Source organism: Phaseolus vulgaris, chromosome 11 (assembly GCF_000499845.2).
Source record: "Phaseolus vulgaris cultivar G19833 chromosome 11, P. vulgaris v2.0, whole genome shotgun sequence".
Taxonomy (NCBI): Eukaryota; Viridiplantae; Streptophyta; class Magnoliopsida; order Fabales; family Fabaceae; genus Phaseolus; species Phaseolus vulgaris.
The window spans coordinates 5,063,332-5,084,402 of record NC_023749.2 but is presented as its reverse complement, the minus strand read 5'-3'; the positions used below and the strand labels follow the sequence as shown (position 1 = coordinate 5,084,402).

At 34.0% G+C, this 21,071-nt stretch overlaps 3 protein-coding genes across 3 annotated transcripts; all 3 read left to right on the top strand.

Annotated features, from left to right (window-relative positions):
- Window positions 1–1,785: 1,785 nt before the first annotated feature.
- Window positions 1,786–5,985, top strand: LOC137831621 (transcription factor bHLH122-like). Its single transcript, XM_068639376.1, has 7 exons — window positions 1,786–2,238; window positions 2,340–3,287; window positions 3,962–4,293; window positions 4,378–4,548; window positions 4,977–5,042; window positions 5,141–5,209; window positions 5,442–5,985. The coding sequence occupies exons 2-7, from the start codon at window positions 2,735–2,737 to the stop codon at window positions 5,499–5,501; spliced, it is 1,251 nt and encodes a 416-aa protein (XP_068495477.1). The 5' UTR covers window positions 1,786–2,238; window positions 2,340–2,734; the 3' UTR covers window positions 5,502–5,985.
- A 9,072-nt stretch (window positions 5,986–15,057) lies between these two features.
- Window positions 15,058–18,634, top strand: LOC137831613 (uncharacterized). The gene is made up of 4 exons (XM_068639365.1): window positions 15,058–15,711; window positions 16,717–17,000; window positions 17,598–17,825; window positions 17,935–18,634. The coding sequence occupies exons 1-4, from the start codon at window positions 15,285–15,287 to the stop codon at window positions 18,463–18,465; spliced, it is 1,470 nt and encodes a 489-aa protein (XP_068495466.1). The 5' UTR covers window positions 15,058–15,284; the 3' UTR covers window positions 18,466–18,634.
- Window positions 18,635–20,270: 1,636 nt separating this feature from the next.
- LOC137828572 (histone H3.2) lies at window positions 20,271–20,926 on the top strand. Its single transcript, XM_068635203.1, has one exon. The coding sequence runs from the start codon at window positions 20,345–20,347 to the stop codon at window positions 20,753–20,755; it is 411 nt and encodes a 136-aa protein (XP_068491304.1). The 5' UTR covers window positions 20,271–20,344; the 3' UTR covers window positions 20,756–20,926.
- Window positions 20,927–21,071: the final 145 nt, after the last annotated feature.

Genomic DNA, 21,071 nt, shown 5'->3' with positions numbered 1-21,071 from the left:
AGTTTTACAATAATATTTAACATAATAATGTTAAAAAAATATTTTTAAATGTAAATATATAATGCATCCTAATTTTTATGTAAATTTTCGTGTATTATTATTATTATTTTTAATGATTTACTGTGCTCTTTTTATTATTAGATATTAGATTATAAGTTTATAATAATTATAATTCTATTAAATTAATATATGACTTAAATTTATAAATGTTATTGTATACATAAAACAAAAACATTAGAGTATGATAATCTTGTAACAGTAAATTATTCCTCCATTAGAGATCAAATAAAAATTATTCTTGATGAATTTATTTGAATTTAATATAAGTAATTTTTTTAATAAATTTTTTTATTAACTTATACCAACAATATGTTATTTTAAGGATAAATTATAATATTGAAAGATAAAAGTTATTATATATATAATTGTTATTTTTAAGAGATGTTATTTAACTATTTTAAAATAAAATAATTATTCAATTATTTATTTTATTAAATAAATAAAGAAGTTTATTAAGTATTTTTTTAGTAAAAACAGCATTAATAATAATAATATATTATAATAATTAATATTAAATAGATTATATGGCTAGCAATGACTACCAATTATTTTTTGAGTTTTTTAAAAAATTAATGTAATATATTTATAACGCATTAATAATATAGCTGTATTTTTTAATTTTATTATGAATTCATATGTTTCTACATATATTTACAAAATATAAAAATATAAATAAAAAAATTAAAACATGGTTATGATAAATTAAAATATTACTGTATAAATTTATAATTTATTTTAATAAATATATATATATATAATAATGATAAAAAAAATTAATAAAAAAATTATTTATTATTATTAATAGTAATAATGATAACACGTGATAACAAAATTGTGTCTTGTTATAAATTTTTATGTTGACTAATAAAATTTAAGTTGAATTCCTTCTAACATTAGATTTACTATTAATAAAATTAAATTCCGATATAATCCTGTTAAATCCTCAATATCATGTTTATTTATCTTGTTATAAATTCAGATTTAATCCTGTTAAATTTTCAATATCATGTTCATTTGTCTTGGTATAAATAATAAATACGAGACTTACTAAACACTTTAAGAGATAAATAAATATAATCTTGAAATACACCTCTCTATCTAGTAAATGACATCATTTGTATTCACTGATATTTTACAAACTTACTCTATTAATGGTATCTTAAGAACAACAGCAACAGTGCATTTTTCGCGAATGTGAATGACCGAAAATAAAAATCTAAGGTCGTGTGAAGGCGTTGACAAAACAACACACAACTGGAAAAAGATATGTTTTCTATGAATAGAAAAGAATGAAACGTTTTGTAAAAGCTTTACCAGTTTATAATTGAAGTTTTCTTACATAAATTTGGAAAAGAAACATTTTGTATTTTATTGAGTGACTCAATTATTATACAAATTAATTTGCTTCAGAGTGTAGGGTCAGAAACATAAATAGTGAAGCCAAATTTTTTTGGTTGCACCTTAAACCAAACATAGCTGTAGCCACATTTACCTTTTTTACTGAACTCTAGCAACCCTGATCCGAATGTATATTGACAGCACTATGTTTAGAGAAATTATTTGAAAGCTTGAAAGAGAAGTGATATTAAGTTAAAATTATTGTAGAAAGTCAAAGGAGTTAATATTGTTATATAATTAGTTTATTACTAAAAAAAAGAGAAAAATAAACATTTATCCATGGATGAGTGAAGTGTTGGAAATATTTGTGCTGGAGAATGAAATGATAGTTAAATGATTTCATTGATGATGATGATGATGTGAATGAGAGAAGAGAGAAGAGAGAAGAGAGAAGAGGAAGAGGGAAGGCAATAAAGTCATTTCACCTCGTATACTTCCCATTTTATCAAAACCTACCTTTACTTCTAAATATAGGATTAACTTGTGTTGTTTCTCCCTTTGGAACCCCCTCTGCCATGTTCATCACCCCTTTGGTTTCTCCAAAAACTGAGGGTATTTGAGTAAAACTCCAGCGCAACACACACCACAAATCTCAGGGCTGGATTTTTGGTTCTGTTCACTTCCCATTGGCTGCACCTCCTCACAAACCAACTAAATCCTTCGCTATTACTTTTCTAATCTCTTTCTCTTTCTCTTGAACCTTCTCATACCCATCTCCTCCACCACTTAAACACCCAAAAACAACACAACACACGACACACACTCACTCACCAAGACCAGGTACATGTTCTCCTCAAACTTCCTACTTCACATCCTTTGCTCTCTTTTTTTTTGCCTGTCTTGTCCCCGTGAGCTGACTTCTTATTTTGATTCACTTTCAGGAACAGAAAAACCGGTTACCGTTAGTTTCTATAACTTTTGATGTTATGTGTGAGTGTGATAGATAGAAAGTAGAAACTACAGCTCATATTGTTATTTCTTTTCTTGTTCTTAGCTTCTTTGATCCCTTCCTGATTTTGAGGCAACCCAATTAGAGTTCTCAGTTGAATTATCTTTCTAGATTTGGTCTGAGGTGGTTTGCTTTTTTGGGTTTAGATCTTTAGAATTGTTTTGCTCAAAGCTGGGACAAAGATTTTATTTTTCTGAGGAAATAGTGGTTCCAAGAAGTTGGTGTGATCTGATGAGAGTGGTTAGAACTTGGAAGATAATACAAGGAGAAAAAATGAAGGTTTGGTTGTAATTGGGGGCACCTCTAGATTAAAAAGTGAAGAGGGTAATGGAGTCAGATCTTCAGCAGCACCCTCCCGTGTTTTTGGATCACCACCAGCAGCAGACGAATTCAGGGTTGACACGGTATCGATCGGCTCCGAGTTCGTATTTTTCCAGCATCATCGACCGTGAGTTCTACGAGCACGTTTTCAATCGACCCTCTAGCCCCGAAACAGAACGAATGTTGACACGCTTTGTGAATAGTCTTGGTGGGGGCGATGCTGATGCTGATGCTGCTGCTGCTGCTGATGCAGAGGAGGCACTTCCTACTCAAAATCCCTCAACCGTTGTTGCTGTTAAAGAAGAGGTCAATCAACAACCTAAGGATATGCCTTTACCACCCATCAATAATGAGCCCCTTGTTCTCCAACAACAACAACAGCACCAACAACAAAGTAATATTAATAATTATGGCTCTTCTGCTCCTCAGAATTTTTACCAGAACACTGGGCGACCACCTTTGCCAAACCAGATAGAGACTGGTCGTAGAACTGCTTCAAATCTTATCAGGCATGGTAGCTCACCTGCTGGATTGTTTTCAAACATTAACATTGAAAGTGGTATGTCCAATTTCTTTTCCTTCCTATTTTACTGTTTATTTATTTCATTTCACTTTTTTTTTTCTTTCCCTTTTTAAAAAAACGGAACCTCTTTTTTCATCCCGGTTTTCTTTTCTTTAATTTATTTTTAAAATCTCCACATGCACGCGCAAGGGAGACAAATCTTCTGGGAAAAATAATTGCATCAATCCTTGGCAGTTCAGGTACAAATATCTTCAAATTCGATGCTTTAGACACATTTTGCTGCTAGAGCAACTGGGAGATAAAACTGTAAAATTTAGCTTTTTTTAAATCGATGGATTTTCCGTATAGATCAACAAGGGAATTATAGCTATTAATAAGTCCACTTTTGAAAATGTAAAAAAAAAAGAGAGTAAATGCCAGTGGGTATGTAAAAGCATAATAGATACTTGTATTTTGAGAGATTAATGTTTTGGTCTGGTATCTCATCATGGATTGATTTTGCAAATGAATTTCTGAAATGAGTTAAATCCTTGACTATGGTCTTGGTAGAATTTGGTGGGAATGTTATCATTTTATAAAGAGGTTGGTTGAGCTCAACATGGGTACAGTGATCGACATTTCCTGGTTTAGGCTTCATAATTATTACAATCTTCATTTTCTTACTCCATGAATAGGTTGTCATAATGACGCTGTGCAAGCTTGATTAACAGGTTATGCTGCTGCAAGGGGCATGGGGACTATGGGAGCTGTTAATAACAGTACTGAGGAAGCAAACTTTTCTCCCGTAACAAGGATGAAGAATGCACCAAACTACTCTTCGGGACTAATGTCATCTAGGGCCGAAATTGGAAACAAAAGCAGTACACAGAATAATGCAGAAAATGAAGGGTTTGCTGAAAATCAGGGCAATGAATTTATCCCTGGTTTCCCCGTTGGTTCATGGGACGATTCTGCAATAATGTCTGACAATATGACAGGTCGGAAGAGATACAGAGAAGAAGATGTAAAACCATTTTCTGGTTTAAACGTATCTGAAAGTCAGGTATGTACCATTGGATCCTGGTAATATATGGTGTGTAGTTTTGAACTGTAATGTCATTGATCTCTATTCTGTTGCATTACTCAGAATGAAGCAGGAGGCCAGCCTTCTACTGCTTTGGCTCATCAATTGAGTTTGCCAAATACGTCTGCAGAAATGGCAGCCATTGAGAAGTTTCTACACCTCTCAGATTCTGTTCCTTGCAAAATTCGTGCCAAGCGAGGTTGTGCCACTCACCCAAGAAGCATTGCAGAAAGGGTATGATTGGTTCTAGCCAAATTATTGGATTAAAGGCCTCTCATGTTATGTATGTTTTTTTGGGATTGTTTTGGAAAAATGCTTACTTATATTTGAAAATTCTTTGTGACATTATTTCCTTAATAAAGAAAGAAAGATACAAGACATTATAATAGGACCCACCATAGTTTGTGTTGGTTCCATTCCATCAATATTTTCTCTATTGTAACAAGACACTGTCCTGTTACTCAAGTATCCAGATCCCAAATTATTTCCTTTTCTTCTTCACTTGTACTTGGCTTCTTAATTCTAAAATAGGCAGCCGAAATTTGCTCAATAATTTTTCATGACATGGAAAGGACCAAACATTTTCCATGGTTGAGTTTTATTGCATGCCTAGGCATAATTGGGCAACTTACAAATAGTTATCTGTGTCAACTGCCCTTCAGGTTAGAAGAACTAAAATTAGTGAGCGAATGAGGAAACTGCAAGATCTCGTCCCCAACATGGATAAGGTAACATTTTGACTTGTTGCACACACTCACACGCGTCACCTTTTTATGTGTGAGTGGTGGAGGACGCATATACCAATGTTGTTTTCCTCTATCTGCAGCAAACAAACACAGCAGACATGTTGGACTTGGCTATTGAGTACATTAAAGACCTTCAAAAGCAAGTTGAGGTATGTTACAAACCAACCTCTATCACTCTCCTATGTCTGTCTAATGCACCCAAAATAAAATGATAACAAAAACAGAAAAAAAAACGTTTACCACTTTGAGAAAACACCAAAAATACACAACCAGTTGCATCACATCATAAGTAAACATATATACTGTGGTCATAGTGAATTGTGAAGCATTTAGGTGTTCAGGTACTCATTTTTCTATATATGTTTGTGTATACTTGGTTAGACTCTTTCAGATAATCGCGATAAGTGTACGTGTTCGCACAAGGAGCAGCAGCAGCAATAACGGAAAAGGAGATACCCGCGTCATTCCGTGTACATACAGCTTAGTAATAATTTGGTACGAAAACTAGCGCACCTTTCCGATAATTATGTAGCCACAACATTTCTTCAGCGGTTGGTTCTTTAGGAGTGGTGGCAAAATTCCGCTTATAAAAGTTGACTTTATCATCAAATTTGGTGCCACATATTCAAAGCATGGTGTACAATTTTTTTCTGATATAGTCTATATGCCTTTACTCTTAGGGGGACCCATTACTCTTAGGGTGGTGGTGGAAAATGGAAATTTGCATTTTTGCAACTTGGTTCACCAATAACGTTAAAAAGGGATGTTATGTATGGGATTGATTCCACATTGAATGACAAGGGAAACATGGGGGGACCGAAGCCGACATTGTTTTGTTGGTTATATATAAACTTGTATGAGTATGAATAGTGTGTGTGTTTTACTTTTTTATTTTCATATATATTTATTTTGCCCTTTTTTTTTTCTTCGTGGATCTTAGTGTGTTTGGCAAAGTTAACTCGGTGGTGGTTATCTCAATCCGTACCACATACGAATGGTGGATTTGCCTTTTGCTTTGTGTTTCACTTTTGAGGGATTTTGGATTCGATTATTTGGGTTTTGCAATTCAATACGACGCGGATTCTGTCTGCTTAATCGCTAAAAGACGAAAACCAACAATGTTTTGCTTTCAACTTTTCCCACAATTATAATGAAGATTTTGAAGAAAATAACATTTGGGTAGACGTGGGCATGGAAAGGTAGTAGATGGGTTACGGGGTTTGGGTGTTGAGCTGCTTTTGAGAGCGAAAGAGCACATGGATATGACACAGCTGTAGGCAATGGATGGTTGAGTCACCATCTTTAATGGGCCAATAGTGTGGGTCCAAATCCATTTTAGTGAAGACCATGTCATAAATGATGTCACAAACCAAATGCTGCCCTAAACGTTAAGTAAATGTGTGGATTCTTTTGGAAGGTACACACAGCATATAGTGTTAGTTGGCTGTGAAGAATGAAAGATGAGAAAAAGGACTACCCTAGAAATTGGGGTCCCTGAAATTGCAACGTCCTCACCTAGGTAGTGGAAAGGTGTGTGTTTTTGTAATAGGGCCTCAGAGTATATGTTTTTGTAAGAGGGGATCAGAGAGTAATATTCACTCATTAAACAATTACATTTTTTTTTCTTTTGGTCTAAAATCTTTTCTTTAGGTTTTTGGAGACCTAAACCTGGAATATTCAAGGTAGTCAAGAACAAGCGTGTTCTTAACCTAAATTCATATCTGTCTATTTGTGAGATTTTACCTATTATATATGCAGTCCATCTTAATCTCGTGTCTGTTGTTATGAGTCTCTCTTTACTACCTGGTTACTAATTAATCCAAATCTTCGTCCTATGCTATTTTCTTTACATTATTCATTTACATCGACCTCCTACCTAAATGACCAAAGGTCGACCCAAGGCCCATAACCCAACAGGTTTCTTTTCATAGTTGAGGGGTGAGATAACTCTAAAGACACTTTAATGCTTAAGTCAGCCGATGTGTGTTATTCAATTTACAAGTTTATGATTAAAATAGTCATTATTTTTCACCATAAATTCATTCTTATTTATATTTTTTTTTAGTGAATTTTTTCCTTGTATTAGGATCAATACCGGCTTAATCACGTTTTTAGTGTTTAATTAGATTTTATTTCCTAATCTTTAAATTAGGATGTATCTGATCTTAGACCGAACTATCATCATTGACAATACACTATGATTTTAGAAATTGATGAGAAAAATATATGGTAGGTTTAAGTTGGGAAAAAAAACAAAAAAAGAGGGGGCTAAGGAAAGCACTAGAAAAGGAAAGGGAAAAAGGAAGAAAAAGAAACGGCAATGGCAGGAAGTGAGGCTCACGGATTGGCAGTGGGACAAAGCAACAGAGAGACTCTTTCAACTTTTCGTCGCAGTAGGGACCTCACCTGACCCAAGGCTATAGCCACGTTACGTGCGTTCTTATTCGTCTCTTTCACCCTTTTGTTTGCTACTCACCACAAAAACACCTATTACCAAACAAACAAAAAATTAACTATTTTTCAATTTTCTAAAACCATCCAATAAAAAAGGTAATAAAGAGAAAAATAATTATCTTTCTGAATCATTTTTTGGGATGCGTGTCTTTTGTCTTGCTTTATTTAATTCTCTCCTTCCAAAATAAATGCATCCAAATCCACATCCAATGTAAAAAGTTTTACATACATACTTTTTTGTTTAACTCATCTATGTGTCAAATTTTACACCTAGATAATTAATTATAAAAATCTTATTAAAACAATACATTAACTTTAGACAACTAAAATTTAACTACCTTAACTACTATTATATTTTCAATTTTTTTCATTTATGTCTGTGGTTAATGATTGGTTACTAAAACAAATGCAACAAATATAATAAAGTAGTTTTCTATTATAGTGATTTGAAACCACGCATGAGTCATTAGAGATAATTTATTGTTTCTTTCAAAAATTTCATAAACTAGTTTTTTCTACAATAGCTAACTTCTAACGTAATAAATTTTTCTGTATTTAATATAGATTTCTACATTTAAATTTTTGTGTGAAATAAAAAAAATAGATACAATATAATTTCTGTATAACTAATATATTATCAACTTTCTACATTAATTTAAAGATCAATCAATATACACATATATTCACTGTTTAGAAAATTGTTAGTGTATTATTTTTCATATCACTTCGTAAATTGGTGTTATATTGATTATATAAAATCTCATTTTGCACTAGTATTATAAATATAAGGAAGTTGGTAAACAAAACACATAGAATATGTTTATTATTGTTATTATTTTATTAAAAGATTAGTGTCTAACTTAAAACTAAAAAATTACGAATGTTATTTGACATGATATCATAATAATTATGTGTAGGAATTGACTCGGTAGAAAAATCGTAATGAAAAAATTGTGTTCTTGAAGGATCTTAGCTTGTGAGGTCCGTTATTGAATCCAGTGAATATTTTTTCAGGAAATGAATCATATAATATAATATAACAAAATATTTGTTTTTTTTTGTCTACTTTTATGTCTATTTAAATAATATTTCCAAACTCGTATTCATCATTACTTGTTTGTCTATTTGTATGGTTTTTTCTATTTTGTTTTTGCAAAATTTATACTCGCATTTTTTAATTTATTTTAGTTTCCTCCCTTTCATTTATTTCCAATCATTTGTGTTCTATTTTCTGCTTATTTAAATGACTTTTCGAATCATCATCATCATGTTCACTTGAATATATGTTTTAACTCGTTTGCATTCTTTTGATTATTTTTCACTAAATTTATTTGTTTTTCTTGCTCGCTTGCTTTATTTGTCTTCTGTTTTTGTATACGTGCATTCACTAAAATTTTACAAGTATATCTAGTTAAGGCAGTTTCTCCCTGCACCTCCACGTTTTTCTTCCACCTTCACGTCCTGCACCCAAACACTCTTATGTAAAGATTAAATCACCCTTATTAGTTTTTAAAATTCCAAAATTACCCCTGACCTAAAAAAACTCTAAAAAAAGGCAGGAATGGTGTTCTTGCGCAACCGTGTGTGTTTCTTCATCTTCTGCCAGCGTGGCACCTCCAAATCATTCTCCTTCCAATCTCACCCATTTCTTCTTGATCATTTAGAGTGGTCTTAGTAAAGATAAGTAATTTTTTTGGTTTTTTGATCTATACATCCGTTTTTTTTATGGAATTTTGTTTTCGTAAGTGTTTTTTTACATTCCAGATTATAGAATCTGATAAAATTTCGGATCACAGAATATGGTAAAATCCCAGATTTATGCTTCCAGTAAAATTTTGGATTTCTACATCCAGTACAGTGTCCCTTTTCAAATTATAAGTCAAGGTAAATTTTGGGATATTTAAAAGTATGGGGTGCAGGAAGAAAAACGTGGGTGTAGAAAGAAGAAGCCTCTAGTGAATTTCACAAAAGGAGTTGATAATGGGCTAGAACGGCCAGTTTGAAATTTTCAGTTTTATGTCCAGAGATGATAACGTATATGGGGCTGCTTCTTCCTGCACCTCCATAGATTCTTGCGGAACCTCATACTAAATATTAAAATACCTTTCTGTCCTTCTTTAAAAAAATAAATTAACTTTTAAAATCTCATGCACCTTTTACACTCTTTTTTTTCTTCCATTTTATCTCACCTCGACACTCCTAAAGACATGCACTCCTTTCTTGCATTAGTTTATCACTGATTTGAGTATCCTTAGGATTTTAAAAATATTTCAGATTATATAGGCTATAAGATATTTTTGGATTCAAAAGTGTTCTTTAAGTTTATAGAATCATAAGCAATTCATACAGTTATAAGAGGAGAGATGTGAGAGCAATTTGATAAAAGAATCGAAGTGTTGTAGGTAAACCTGAATTATTTAAGGGGATGATGAATGGTAGTTGGTGTTAATGGTTATAATTATTGTACTAATTTAGATTTGTTCTGTATAGGAGAAGCTGGTTCATATTTGGAGGAAGTTGGATTAAGAAATGAACGTGTTACATGACAAAACTAGTTACTCTTTTTTTGTTTTTTCTATTGTGTTTTTTTGTTGGTATCAATTGGATGTGATGTGTTTTTTCTGTTGGTATCAATTGAATATGATTATTTAGTTTACTCTTTTTTGTTTTGCACAAACAGTTGTTGTGTTTCTAATTATGTAGTGATCCACTAATTATGAGATTATATCATTACATTATCAAATTAATTGTGTATAACGATGTATAATAATTGCGTATAATTTTTAATTATTTTCTTAATAAATTGTCAGAGACTATGGAAGCCCGATGCACCTATCTACTTTGCAACAATAAAAATCACACTCTAACAAAAAATGCATGCACCAACCTACTATGATAATCGCAATTTCATATGTTGAATTTTGAATTTCTTATTATAAATTGTGAATTTCGAATGGTGCGTATTTGAAAGAATTAGATATATAATGTACGTTTCTGTTTCTTGTAAATGCACACTGGTTATTGGAAATTGGAAATGATACAATATTCATTATTTTAAATTTCTTTAGTTTTCTTTGACTCTGTAGGTAGAAAATGAATGTTGACGGTGAAAACTTCGACCTCACTGAGCAAAGGAAAGGCTCAAGTTCGCATAGATGAATACTCCACTTTCACGTATTTCTTTCTTGAGAGATTATGTTATGACTATATTAATATATGTTGTTAGACCTTTTGTGACATAAAGAAACTAAAGAGATAACATAAACAGTAAAAAATATAATGAAAAAAAAGGCGATGAAAAAGTAAAAAGTCTTGAAGAGCTGGAGACTCTGAAAAAAAAGTGAGAGATATTAGAGATGTCTTAAAGAAAGAGTCGAAGGAACATAAAAAGTTTTGAAGACATGTGTGATACTTTGGTCCAAATAGTCCAACAGATGAAAATTTTGATGGGAAAAATGCACGCAGAAGCAATACACACAATCACAAATCAACTGCAGAAAAATAAACAACACAAGATTTAATGTGGTCCGGTCGTCAACTGCAACCTACATCCACACGGGCAACTATTAGGTTTACATTATATCCTGTTGCACACCAATTACAAGTACAATGATCTCTTTAAATAGAGATAAATAGAGATAATAAAGGGACACAATGATTAAGCCCACTCACTAAAACATGGTGTCTACTCAGCCAAACCCAATTGGTCCTGACTTCATACCCAACAATCTCCCTACCTGAAGTCACGGAACAATGTTCACTTGCGCTTCAACTGTGTACATGGTGTCTTGTCAGCCCAATCCAATTGGTCTTGACTTCATACCCAACAATCTCCCACTTGAAGTCACGAAACAATGTTCACCTACGCTTCAACTGTGTACGTGTACTTCTGTAATCTGTCGACGGAACTCAATGTTCCACCTCTAGTTGCCACCAGCCTTCTTAATCATTTTGAAGACTTCGTTAAAACTCCCCTAAGTTTCAACACGTCAGTCACTGACCCGTTCTCTGTTCCTACCAACTCCTACTTAAAGGAACTATCGGATCCTGAAACAACCTGAGAACAAACACTCTCTATATACCCGTTCTTTGTTCCTATCGACTCTCACTTACAGGAACTGCCGGATCCCGGAACAACCTGAGAACAAACACTCTCCATATTCCCGTTCTATGTTCCTACTGACTCCCACTTACAGGAACTGCCAGATCCTGAAACAACCTGAGAACAAACACTCTCCATATTCAACAAGAAATATTTTGGAGAAGTTTCAACCGCTGGAATAATGGTTCTCCTAACCCACTGTCGTCTAGGAACCTTAGTTGAAGCACAACCCGTGCTCCCACTGACACAAGTACCTCTAACTGGTCTACCTGAACCTTTCCATGCTCGTTCATCCTGAATCTGATTTGTGGCTCTGGGTTTCTCTCTTGTAAAGACAACCCTCTTCTGCCCACGAGATTTTGTGAACCAGACTTTGTTTATCTTCTGAACTAGGATGGTCACTCCCTCAGACACGGTAATCCGACCATATACAACTAACCTCTCTTTCTTCCGCAAGCCATGACAAGATTTCCCTTGACGACATTCCACTACTGATTTCCGAACTTCACTTAATGTCCCTGTTCGTCCAACTGCTTAACAAAAATCAAACTTTTCCTCAAGCTTGGAACAACTCTGACATCCTTCAAAGTCCAAACACCAACTGGTGTCTTCAACACTATGTCACCCATGCCCGTAACATCAAGAGTTCTGTTGTCCACTAGTCTTACCTTTCCAAAGTCTCCAATAAATAGATTTTGCAATGCTTCAGAATCCATGACCCAGGAATCCACACTGCTATCTGCGCAACAGACTAAAAGGTCCTCGTCCGCGAAGTCTCCTGCAATGTTGACTTATTTATCATTTGGGCATTGATTCCTGAAATGTCCCACCTCCTTGCAGTTCCAACATGTGACACTTGAGCAATCCCGAGTCTTTGACTGACTCATTCTTTTGTTCTTGCTCCCACTATCTCTGATATTTCTCTTACCTCTTATGACATATAGCGATTCACTAGATAATTCCCCAGAACTCCTTCTTCGGACATCCTCGCCAAGAATGAGATCACGAATCTTCTTAAAAGTGAATTCATCGGATCCCGCTGAACTGGTAACTGCTGTACCCGTTCCGGACCAACTGTCAGGCAAAGACAATAGCAATAGTAAAGCTTGAACTTCATCATCGAACTTAATGCCCACTGACATAAGTCTGGCTAAGATCATATTGATGTGTTCAGTAACTGAACTCGCAAATCCTCAATTTGCATTTTCTACCAACTGAAATTTGTACCATCGAATTTTCATTTCAGAACTTCCCTTCTTCTGCCATCTCAAATTACTAGACGAGATACTCGGTACAACTAATTTCCGATTCTGACAATCCTTTTTTTTTTTTAAATCAATACCACAAAAATTGCACCACCCAAAATCACTCACCAACAGACCTGGTCGCAGTCCCTACTGCACTAGCGTTCCGCACCACCACCGTTGCTGGTCAGCGCTGTTGTGAAGCAGATATGGGAGCCTCTCCTTACACTCCTGTGAAACCCTAAGCCTCAGGACGCTGCTACAGCCCCTGCAAAACCCTAGCTTTGGGATGCTGCTGCCGCCTCTGCGAAACCCTAACTTTGGGACGCTACTGCAGCCGCAATTTTCACGTCTCGTCGATTAATTTCTGCTGATTGGATCTCTAGTGTGTAAACGAACCAAAGCTCTTGATATTACTTGATGGAAAAAATGCACGCAGAAGCAATACACACAATCACAAATAAACAACACAATATTTAATGTGGTTCGGTCGCCAACTGCAACCTACATCCACATGGGCAACTATTAGGTTTACATTATATCCTGTTGCACACCAATTACAAGTACAATGATCTCTTTAAATAGAGATAATAAAGGGACACAATGATTAAGCCCACTCACTAAAACATGGTGTCTACTCAACCCAACTCAATTGGTCCTGGCTTCATACCCAACAAAATCTTGAGGAAATGTATGGAGCAAGGTGCGAGAGTTTGCACAAAAGAATCGAACTGTAGGTAAACCTGAATTATTTAAGGGAATGATGAATGATGGTTGGTGTTAATTGTTATAATTATTATACTAATTAAGATTTGTTATGTATAGGATTAGTTGGTTCAGATTCGGAAGAGGTTGGATTAAGGAAGGAACATTTATTTTGTTATGGTCAATCAATACTTGTTGTATAATTTTTGTCTGTTTAATTGTTAATTCTCTTCAATATTTTTCTTTTACTCTATTTTTCATTTTCGTATAACAAGTGGGAGGCAAAAGAGGAAGAAGATAGAGAAACAAAATAATATCCCAAATTGTTACTTAAATACATAGCATTCAAATTTTTGCACAGTACAAAGTTATATCGATGTCATTATTGATGTGGGTTGACGGGGAGGATGGATGTGTTCCAACATTATTGTGTAGAAGAGAAGAGGGATTGAAAAATAAATATTTTCTTAAGGTTTGTTACTGAAGTTTCTCATCTTATTTTCCTTGTTTTTTCTTTTCATTATTATATTACTTTTTTTTAGTTTTATATAAGTAACAAATCAAAATTGGTGATTTACAAGTCTTTGAGAATAAAACAAATGATGTAACTTTTTTAATATAATTATGTTTACTGTATTATAAATTTAAATTTTTTAATTTATTTTTTTATTGTAACTTAATTATCATAGATAAGAGAAAATATTTTCATCTATTTTTTTTTAATGTTATTTGATATTTAAAAGATACGAATGCACATATAATAAAATTAGTATACAAACAGCGCATCTGTTTCCACTTGTATAAATGAAAAATGTAGGTTAAAATTATTATGAATTTCATATTTTAGAATAATTATTAGATTTGAGTTTCTGAAACACTTTTCTATTTTTTTATAATACATTTTCAACATTTTATTTTTTTATAATACATTTTAAAATTTTGTTTTCCAAAATTGTTTTTCTGAAATATATATTTTTTATTCCAAAATTGTTTTTAATGATGAGATTTTAGTTTTTCAATCTGTTTCAGAATTCAAGAATAAAAATCTATTCTTAATTTTCTTTCTCAAAATATATTATTTTAATTTTGGATTTTCAATTAAAAAAATTAAAATTTCAAAAATTAATTGGACGGAGGTTCAAATTTAAGAATATTAAGCCCAAGATGCTGTCAATATATCACCTTCTATCTCCAAAGTCTCGTTCACACTTATTAACCAACTCAAGTTTGTTTGACTTTTCATCCCATAAGCACTCATATCTTTCTTGTAAATTCTTACATTCAACCTTTCCGTCACCAAAAAAATAAAACCTCACTTTCTCTGTATAATATATTAGTTACTTTTTGTTTCCAATTGATATAAAATAAATAAAGTATCTTAACTTTTTTTAACTATTCTTATATTATACTACATTAATTAATCTTATAGTATTTATAAAAGAATTGCTTAAGAAAAAACATTATTTAAGAAGGATGGAGTACTATTCCACGTCTGCTAATTTTCAACATTTGGTTTCAATAGAATCATACGTACCAAAATTATTAATTAACACACCAAACAACAACCGCCACAACAACAACAGCACCAGAATCTGAAACCCTGTCTGCAATATAAAAGTAGTGTCTGTCAAAACACGAGCTTCTTCCTACTTTCTTCACAAAGTTGGTTGTTGTGTGTGATAACACGAACAACAAAAACATACACAGATCACACACAACATGACCCTGGACCGGTTATCTCAGAGCAGTTCAGACTCACCCAACAGAGACCTCAAAGTGTTATCCATAGAGTGTTTGAAGGGAAGTTCCAAAGCCGAGGAGTGGACCGGTGACATGCTTCAAACCGGTGACATCGTCGAAGAGCTTCGAATCGGAGACTCCCCCGATGCCCTTATCCGCTTCAAATCGCCCTTCAAAAACGGCAAAACCGCCGTCAACAAAATCCTCCAAGACTCTTACAAGAGAAAAGAAACCTCCATCCGAGTTCGAGTTCGACGTGGACCCCACGAGTTCGCCGAGTTGCAGGCCTGCATCGTTCCCAATGATTCCTCCGGGAAGAAGCAGTACGTTCTCCGTTCCATCACTGACCCTAACTACGTCGTTGGCTTCTTTGATCGAACTGAAGCCGAGTGCTTCCAACTCCAAGGTACCCTTTTCGTTCACCTTTTTCACCCTGCATGCTTTTTTTGTTTGTTTCACCTTATCTTTGTTACTCCCGACATGCTCCAAGATTGTGTTCGGTTAATCCTAAGTTGTTTGTCGGTTAATGCAAAAAAATTTCCACCAGTTGCGTAAAATCAACTAACTAAATCTGCAATTTAAAAAAGATGGAATGAATGGAAAATCAAGTCATGTTTTCGTTCCCAGGTTTAATTGAATGGATGGTGAAGAATAGGTAGAGGAGTTCATTTATTCGTGTACTGTTATGATATTTAAGGATTTATTATTTAACGTGTTAAGTAAAAACAAATGATAGGAGAGAGGGTGTACGGTGTTATTGTGTTCTTCCGGTAGAAATTTTGGTCTGGTGGTGAAAATTTTACTTATACTGTTAGTATAGAGAAACGAAAGTTGAAGTATTTACTGTTATTTACAATTTGACACAAACGTAAGTGGTAAATCTTGCCACTTTATCACACAGATCTAAGCCTTTTAGCTTTTGCATTAACTGCTTTTTGGCACGACATGTTCGGGGAATGAATATCCATTGCAAGATATTTGAGGCATTAACTTGTAATGTGAAAGCTTCAACTTTTGCTAGACTTAGCCATCAAGTTACGTGACGCACATGACTTCCTTCTGTCAATGATGTGGACATTATCATGGTACACTTTTCGTTATAGATCATTTTAAAACCAGGATTTTGACATCTAGAGTCGGTTTAAAGAGATGCATAGTAAACAAAATGTGTTTGTTGTTGTTTAAGGTTGTAATACGGAATAATGGGCATTGCTACATAAATGATAGACATTGCTACGTACATGACAGACTAAAATCAACCTTTGATAATTGTATTCTGTTATTGTTTTTGTTTAACAATTTCCTGAATTTGTTAGCGTGGAGTGTAGTTGTGGAAAATGCAGATTTTAACTTACACCTTCTGATATATGTCTTAATCTAATCTGTTGACAATAGTAACTGCATTTTGCAGCTTCAAGGACCACCAGAATGGCAAATGCACTAACTAGGACACGGTTACAGGATGGATATGTTTCGTATCCATGGGAGAGGAGGATGCAGGAGTTGCTATCAGTTCCCAATTCTAGCAATTTTCTTTCAATACTACTTCTTCCCAAAGTTTCAGATCGAATTGCCTTTCGCTACAATGATGTAGAAGACACGCTAGCCAGGGCAAATACGTGGCTGAATGCAGCTCAAGCTTCAGGGGTCCCTGTTGTCTTTATGAACGTCCAAACCGAGTCCCTACTTACTAAGGTAAATGATCAATTCCCTGATTGCAACAAGGTACATTCTGTTGTGGCATGCTAGCACAATGTGACGAGTTATTTGCAGTTTACTTGCATAACATTGTTTTCGACCAGGTCACTTGATGTGCACAAACAGATATCAGGCCTCTCTTATTTTAGCACTAAAACTTTTAGAGTACTTATCCACGATTTATATTTGTAAAATCCATTTTATTTGATACCCAACTGAATTGTTACTTTAGTTCTCCCCCACCACTAAAGAAATTAAAAAATTTCTGCTTCAGGCAGTTGTAGAAAATGATTGATTTATGTATCATCAACAACAGTAAAATTTTATGCCATTGGATGAGGTTGTCTATATGGATCACATCACCCTATTCTAAGTCCGTTAAAAACTAGTTTTAATGATTAATTCAGGCGACATCATGTCTAGATTTTGAAGTAGGAATTAGAGTACAGTGTTTACAATGTTTACCACCATACCATGTGTTTGCTAGGAGGCTGACAAACATTTTGTAATCATAGTTTGAGAGATTAGTTTCTGTATTCTAGACTTTTTTTCTGCATTGTGTTAACTGGAGTTTCTCTTCTATTTGTGTGACAGATATCCGGAGAGACAGCTTCTTCCACTGTAAATGCAGGGTCATTATCTGACTTATCTAACCTTGCAAATGTAAGCCTTTATGGCTTTGAGGATTATCATGGAGTAGACATTGGTGTTGTTAGAGCAGTTCGGCTCTGGTATGCCCCAGTTGGAGGAGAGTACCCAATTGAGATAAAACTAAAAGAGGATGACACAAAGCTTGGGTTTTCCATTGGTCGAACAGAAGAGGCATCTCTCTTTTGATAAATCTAGCAATAGCTCATATAGTTAAACAGATTGATTCATTGTTGGTTTTAGCCGTTAAGCTGATAATAACACTTTTCTATGCGATCAACAGGGTTTTATTTTCATCTCAACAGTTACTGATGAGGACCAAGAAAATGTACCGGCCACACGTTCAGGACTGAGCGATCTGTATAAAGCAGCAACAGATAGATCCAGGTTGCTGGTAGTTTCTAGGCTTTCAAATCAGAGAGTCCTCCCATGGATGGTATCTTCAACAGGAGCCATTAGGTGTTATGACACTGTTTCATTGAGCCAGAAACTCTCCTTGCATAGACACACCAAAGTTCCTATTCTCCTGCATGTCTTCCTTTGGGACGGAGGGTTGGCCTCATCAAGCGTAGAAAGTACAAGCGTAGAAAGTACAACAAGATCGAGTAACATGTCTACGTCAATGTTGCCAGTCGAAGGGTCACGCCGTCCAAATGAGAACCAAATTCAGCCATTGCCCCATGAAGGATCTGAATCTGATGCAGGTGGTGGTGTCAGTGGTCATGGATCCCCGCCAATGCAGCTTCAGAGAGACACAGTTGGGGATCTCTCATTCAGTTTCAACAACTTCTCCATCTCCAACAACTGGGTATGATATTAAAACATCATAGGAAACTTGTCCATGTTGTTTCTTTTACTTGTTGTACATAAAGAATAATACATATTATTGCTTCTATATTCGGGCCTATTGTAAGATTTGAGAGCTTTTTTTGCTTCGTTCGCTTGTTCACAGAAACAATTATAGATTCTAGAATTGGTAGTTACTTGTTTTGTTTGTCTTCCATGGATGTGACTGCTTAGTACTATCACATAAATACCAAGGAATTTCTGCAGTCCACCTACTAATTACACTCGCAGTACCATACCTGGGAATTTCTGCAACAAGCAATGAATTAAGAAAAGAAAGGATTGGTTTGACAATGTATACATTGAGGTTAATAATATATTCTGCTAATATTGACTTTTTTGGCTTAATTCCAAATCACACATAGGTGGATTTATTGTTTTGGGAGGAGGTTTAATTAACCTCTCCTCTTTGATATCCTAATTTGTAATATCTTCTTCTATATTAATAAATGATATGTGATTCTTCAGGAAAACAATCTCTTTTTCAGAATCTCACGCACAAAGTGATAGCGATTAGTCCATACCTTAACTTGTTTCTGACTAACTAACTCTCAATTTCAATACTTTCTTTAGAGAGTTATTATTATTATTACTACAAATGCTAACAAGGGTCATAAAACAATTATCCAAGAATTAACAATACAAACACATATTGATTACAATGATTTTTTTTTTTTATGTATCACACCCCAATTTTTACTACATTTTCAACATTTTTTTTTTTCTGTAGTAATTTTTTAGAAACATGTAGATAGGGAAAGAGAAGATTTTGAAATATATTAAACAAAAGAGAAAAAAATCTACTTATTCTTAAATTTTTTAAAAATCAACACAAATTTATAATAATATTTTAAAAACAGTAATTACATGTTCCCAATATTACCGCATTTGAATGCAATGCACTGTAATTAACTTAATATAATATTATTTCCTTATTTATGTGTAATATTTTAGATTAAGTTAAATAGATATTTTAGTAAAAACAACACACATTTTACACGAGAGACAATTGTATTTGAGATGGATAGAGTATCTATGGGTAAGTTAACAAATCAATCTTTCAAAAATAAATAATATATGCACTTTTTTACATAAATCTTCACTTACCAACCAGATGAAAAAAGAATGCTATTTCAAATTAATTTAATTCCGTAAACTTTTAATTGTTTTAAAATTCTAGAATGAGTTTTATCCGGCATTTTAATCCTACAGTTAATTTGGTTTAAATTAAAATTATGTTTAAAAACAAAGTCTAAAAAAAATCACATATTCTAAATTTATCAGCCAGGCCGGCCAAGTATAAACTTTTTTATTTATTTACTTTTATCTTAATTTTTTATCGTAAGACAAATTAACTGTAAATAAAGAATTTAATAAAAATATTTAATTAGAAATGTATTTATAATAACTTTAATTGTTTCATATTTTATTTATTTAATATAATTCACACCTCAAATATATAAATTATATTTCTGCTCATAACAGGCAGTAGGAGAGAGAATATATGAATTGAAGTCAAGAATAAAATTAAAGAAGAAAAACTCAAAAGAAATGCTAAGGTAATAATACGACGTGGCATGCAGCCACTGGTTGTTGGGGAGTGTCACGGATCGCGATCTGTGCCATTGATTGAAGAAGTACCACATCCGTTGATTCCGATCCTAATAAAGTTAACATCTTGGCGGTCATAAAAAAATTTCACAAACCTAAATTAACCTTCAAAAAATTCCCGCCAACCTTTTTCACAGTGCCCTATAAATACACTCATCTCCATCATACAAATTCACCAGTTCTTGTTTTGCTTCTATCTTTTTAGTATTTCTTTCTATTCTCATCCAGTGTTTGAAATGGCTCGTACCAAGCAAACCGCAAGGAAGTCCACCGGAGGAAAGGCTCCGAGGAAGCAGCTTGCCACCAAGGCTGCTCGTAAATCTGCTCCAGCCACTGGTGGTGTGAAGAAGCCCCATCGTTTCAGGCCTGGCACGGTGGCTCTGAGGGAGATCCGCAAGTATCAGAAGAGCACCGAGCTTCTCATTAGGAAGCTTCCATTCCAGAGGCTGGTCAGGGAAATTGCTCAGGATTTTAAGACTGATCTCCGTTTTCAGAGCAGTGCTGTATCTGCTCTTCAGGAGGCGGCTGAGGCTTACCTTGTTGGGCTGTTCGAGGATACTAATCTCTGCGCCATTCATGCCAAGAGAGTCACCATCATGCCTAAAGACATTCAGCTTGCACGTAGAATTAGGGGTGAAAGAGCTTAGGGTTTGTTGGTTTAATGTACAAAGCTTTTGCTTTTGTAGTGGTGTTTTCTTTAATCAGATCCTTGGTGTTACCTATAGTGAGAATCCTTTTGTTTCGTTCTGACTTAATTGGATAATATGTAATATCTTATGTTATGCGAGAAATATCAAATATCTTGTGTTTTGTCAGAATTGTTATGATGATTCTTTTCATTTTAATAATTGTTTGTGTATATCTAATTATCTTCTCTTTGACCTTAAATTTATGCTTTTAATATAAAATGGAATAGATTTTGGAGTACTGTTTGTTCCTTATTGTAATTGATCATTGAAAAAG

What these genes read in the sequence shown, in the direction of transcription:
- LOC137831621 (XM_068639376.1), top strand. Translation starts at nt 2,735, where the DNA reads ATGGAGTCAGATCTTCAGCAGCACCCTCCCGTGTTTTTGGATCACCAC. An exon ending in TAAACGTATCTGAAAGTCAG is followed by an intron (nt 4,294 to 4,377) that starts GTATGTACCATT and finishes TGCATTACTCAG; the next exon opens with AATGAAGCAGGAGGCCAGCC. An exon ending in TCGTCCCCAACATGGATAAG is followed by an intron (nt 5,043 to 5,140) that starts GTAACATTTTGA and finishes CTCTATCTGCAG; the next exon opens with CAAACAAACACAGCAGACAT.
- LOC137831613 (XM_068639365.1), top strand. Translation starts at nt 15,285, where the DNA reads ATGACCCTGGACCGGTTATCTCAGAGCAGTTCAGACTCACCCAACAGA. An exon ending in CCGAGTCCCTACTTACTAAG is followed by an intron (nt 17,001 to 17,597) that starts GTAAATGATCAA and finishes TTTGTGTGACAG; the next exon opens with ATATCCGGAGAGACAGCTTC. An exon ending in CCATTGGTCGAACAGAAGAG is followed by an intron (nt 17,826 to 17,934) that starts GCATCTCTCTTT and finishes TGCGATCAACAG; the next exon opens with GGTTTTATTTTCATCTCAAC.
- LOC137828572 (XM_068635203.1), top strand. Translation starts at nt 20,345, where the DNA reads ATGGCTCGTACCAAGCAAACCGCAAGGAAGTCCACCGGAGGAAAGGCT.